The sequence below is a fragment of the Morone saxatilis genome, unplaced genomic scaffold (genome assembly GCF_004916995.1).
Source record: "Morone saxatilis isolate NCDOM2014 unplaced genomic scaffold, NCSU_SB_2.0 Contig0, whole genome shotgun sequence".
Classification (NCBI taxonomy): Eukaryota; Metazoa; Chordata; class Actinopteri; family Moronidae; genus Morone; species Morone saxatilis.
Genome location: NW_023339650.1, coordinates 499,622 through 504,191, shown reverse-complemented (window position 1 = coordinate 504,191; position 4,570 = coordinate 499,622). Strand labels below are relative to the sequence as shown.

Below are 4,570 nucleotides of genomic sequence, written 5' to 3'. Positions count from 1 at the left end.
AAAAAAAGAAAAAATTCCATGGCCGTTCTCGGCTTCCGTAAAATAGATAGGCCATAAATACGTGTTTCTTAATTAAATGTAACGTAAAGTGATTCCATATAAAGCTACAACAGGTCCCCTGGCTAAGGTCACTTTATGAGTTACCTTACACAACCTTTAATGTGTGTTACTAAAGAAGCCCAGTCATAAGGAAAGGCAAGATGACAAACAAGTTTTTCTTGATCTCCTGATCCCAACCTGTACCAACTGACAGACAGACAGACAGACAGACAGACAGACAGACAGACAGACAGAATTAATCCCCAAAAGGAAATTGGGTCGTCATAGCAGCCAGGTACATTTAAAAACAATAAACATACAATAGAATAAAATACTAAGGTAGAAAAGATAAAGAAGATAAATAGGTAGATAAGGTGCAAGGAACAATATTAATAGTTCCAGTATTGTGGAGTGGAGTGTTAGGGTGCAAAAGGTGATGGATAGATTTAGACAAGCTTAAAGCCAACAACAGACTCTGCCATCTTGTGCTTCTCCTCTCCAACCTCATGGAGTGATTGTTTAAAGTAGTATGACAAGTCACTGTTACTTTCTGTCCACTGGGGTAGTGCAAGGATCAGTGATGGTTTCCTTATTTTCTCAATATATGGCACCATATATGCCACCTCCCTTGGTCCAATAACTCACTCACATAGTTTCCGTTACCATTGCTATGCTGAAGAAATCTCTCTAAGACTGAACTCGTGGTGATCCCAGTCAGTCCTTCTGTTCAGCACATTATCCAGTGGTGACCTGGTCTCTGTTTTTCAAGCACTTGAGACCATTGCTTTGGTAGCAGTTCAGAACTATTGGTAATGAAACTAAATCACATCATAGTAAGTATGAAATAGCAGGAAGCTGCTTCATTTTACATATTTCCAAGTGTTTGTGGGCATTTAACTTTACAGATGAATGGATTTTACAGTCTGTGTAACTACCTTTTAACCATGTTATTTTTCATCCTAAATGTTTGATTTCAGGACAGACATATTCTGTGTCATATGTGGAGTGGGATTGTAAAATCCAGGAGAACTTTGAGAAGAAGTTCTACATTTCCCATGACCCCGAGGATTCTGAGGACAAACATCCAGAGCTGGTCCACAAAAGAGGCATTTACAAGGACAGTTTTGGAGCTTCCAGTCCCTGGTGTGACTACCAGCTCCGGCCTAACTTCCCCATTGCAATGGTGGTGGTAAGTACCCACAGACACTGTGAGTGCACATTTTGGTAGCTAAAGCAAAACTAAATTCACACAGGTGTGTGTGTGTGTGTGTGTGTGTGTGTGTAGGCTCCTGAGCTGTTCACCGTGGTAAAAGCCTGGGAGGCCCTGGGTATAGCTGAGAAGAAGCTGCTGGGGCCCTTGGGAATGAAGACCTTGGACCCTGAGTTAGTTGCTTGTTTGAGTATTGGGGGTTGATATCAACAGTGACTTGCAGGACTGTTTGGATTGGAAGTTTGGTGCTATAGCAAACTCAGAAATTGTGTTCACCTCTATATTCTTAGTCTGAGTCTCTACTAGAGTAGCTTTGCATGAGTCACTCTTCTGAAACATCCTTATTTACAAGATGTGTTCATTGGCTCTTGATCTAAGACATAATGTTCTCCTGCCTTGTTTATCTGCAGTGACATGGTGTACTGTGGAGTCTATGACAAAAACCTGGATAATAATAACTTCAACCAGGCTAAGGGCTTCAACTATCATCAAGGCCCAGTAAGCAGACATAAAATATTTCCCCTCCAACAGTAGATATTCTGGCTGCCATTTAGTAGCTTCTGACACCTCTTTTCTTTTGTTTCAGGAATGGTTGTGGCTTCTCGGCTACTTCCTGCGTGCCAAGCTTTACTTTGCCAAGAAAATAGGAAAGGAGACATATGACAAAACTGCTAACCTGGTGAAAAACATTCTGTCTCGTCACAATGTGCACTTGGAGAGGTATTAATTGACAATCATCATGTTGTTTCTGTTACTGATTACCTTATCTAACAGTAAATGCATGAGTAGGGTCATGAATGTGTACAGATAAAGAGGGAGAGGAAGAGAAGAGCATTGTTGTTATTATCTGAGGTTAAGGACTTGGCTTTGGACTTGTTGGTCTTGACTTTAGTGCAAAGACTTGAGACTTGCGAAGCAATGACTTGGTCCAACCTTGTGTTTGAACCAATCTGACACGTGTCCAATCAAGTTGCAGGGAAGAACCATGAAGAACGTTCAAAAATTATACCAAAAATAATTTTGTTTAGTTCTTTCTGTTGTTAAAATTGCATTACATTTGGTGAAGAGCTCATTATAATTTGTTCAGGACTCAAACTCATAGTTGAGTTGGGACTTGACATTGGACTTGCCTGTCTTGACATGGGACTTGACTTGGGACTTGAGTTTAAAGACTTGAGACGTACTTGTGACTTGTAAAACATTGCCTTGGTTCCACCATGTTTGTGATTATCTCTCAAATATCTTCCTCTAGGTCACATTGGAAGGGTCTCCCAGAACTGACAAATGAGAATGGCGAGCACTGCCCGTTTAGCTCTGAGAGCCAGGCCTCATCCATTGCAACTATCCTGGAGGTTTTGTATGATCTTTGACCCTACACCCCAAACAACACCATCAACAATGACCCACATGTGCCTACACAAATGTATATCCTACACTAAATCTAATTTCTAAGGATTCATAAATAAACAGCAATTTAATACATACAAATAATGTATGTGTTAACATGTGAATGGAGTTTACAGTAAGAGGAGCCAGAGCTTTTTCATATAATGGAAATGTTCCTGTACGTGGAGGACTAAAAAGAATGTCCCCTCAGGGGTGGAGAAGGGCTGAAGCATCCATCTTCCTTGATAACATCAAATTTTGCCCAATTAACCCATTGACAAGGTTACAAAACTTTTGGCCATTGTTGTTTGTTCAGAGGGTCCTGTTGAAGTTGTACCCTCACATACTGTTCATAACGTTTATGGGCTTCATTGCATCCTGGTTAAATATTACGCCAAGGATCCGAACCTACAGTATAACCAAATGGTACTGGAATTTTGATTGGTAGATTCAGAATATATAATATAAATTATATCCAACCCTGTAGTAAGAAAGACAGTCTAGTAACAGAAATATTTCCCTTGTCCCTGCAAAGCTGTTATGTGTTTTTCTATGGCATTACTAGCAATCATTTGTATGTTGATATATTGACATGTACCATTGGGTTCTTAAAGGGCTGAAGTTAAGACAAATAGTAGATACAGACAAGAAACATAAAGAGACAGGAGGAGTATGACACGCAGCAAAGGTGCCTGTCTGGAATCAAACAGGGAACGTGACAATTACAAGATATAGGCCACCAGAATGCCCCCATAAATGAGACAACATGCCTATTCTTGGGGGTTCAAGGGTATGACACCAAATAAAACAGAACATACACATGGGTGCATTCACAGTATGAAGCAAAAAGCAACTTAAAGAGTTTAAGTTAATTGTAGTTTCACCCGATCTTACAGAACAGCACACCACCTCTTGTCATAGATTCCCTAAGCGTGTGGAACTCTACTGGAGGGACGAACAGCATTCTTCCAAAACATATTCCCTGAGAGTGCCATCTAATACATCAGTCCAAAATCTCCCATAGGTGCTTAGTTAGTTTGAGATCTGGTGAATATGAAGAACTAGCATATGATTTTTAGCATTTTCATACCTTTTTTCCTTTAATTTGTCACCTGTCTGTATTTTAGGGTTAGATAAATGCTAAGGAAAGAACAATGTTCCGAGCCCCTCATTCATATATATATACACACCTATGATCAGAGTGGTTACTGTGGTTTGAGCCTTACGGATCAGTTGGACAAGTGGTTCTAAAACATGTCAAACTAAATGGGGACTCAAACTGACTGGTTAAGGGACTTTAATACCTTAGAGTTAAGCCTCTCACAGGAAGAAAGGGAGCATTTGTCTGAAGCTGTGCTATGTAACTGAACACATTCAACATTGTATTTTATGTAATAAATCAGAAATATTAAATTACAAGAGAGCTGTCTTTTTTACCATAATCAATGATATTTTAAAGGTAATTTTATCCACTGCAAAAGAAAACTAATCAAACAAGTTCAGCCATGTTTTGTCTTTATTAACAGTTGTTTTGATCCTGCCTGAACCTTCATCAAGACAAACTGACTGGTAATATCTTACTATACTACTAAACTATTATTAGCAAATGCAGAAAGAAGAAAATCTCAAAAAAAAAATATATATCTCATCATATCCGTCATCCAAGGTCTGATCAAAGACCCAAGCAAAGGACATTGGCATTAAAATGCAGATCACAACTTAATCGCCTGGGAAATGCTAATTACAAGAAATAGCTTACTTAAATGTTCAGTTGAACGGGAATGGGAATTATCTGCTTGGCCTTGAAGCCTGCGTTACAAGGTGGGAGCATGAAGTTTGAAAGATGTGTGTGTAAAAGGGGCAGTGGATTAAGGGGTGAATAAATTTATAAAAAAAAAAAAAAACAGGGGCCGACAACGCCACCTAGATTTTTAG

The 4,570-nt window shown here is 39.3% G+C and overlaps 1 protein-coding gene across 1 annotated transcript in view; it reads left to right on the top strand.

The window, feature by feature from the left end:
* Positions 1–4,048, top strand: part of LOC118320878 (glycogen debranching enzyme-like) — a gene marked incomplete at its 5' end in the record, with an annotated part of 8,612 nt that extends 4,564 nt beyond the window's left edge. Inside the window, 5 exon segments of the mRNA XM_035652004.1 lie at positions 1,017–1,228; positions 1,325–1,422; positions 1,660–1,747; positions 1,836–1,969; positions 2,502–4,048. Of these exon segments, the coding sequence (XP_035507897.1) occupies positions 1,017–1,228; positions 1,325–1,422; positions 1,660–1,747; positions 1,836–1,969; positions 2,502–2,619 (650 nt within the window).
* Positions 4,049–4,570: the final 522 nt, after the last annotated feature.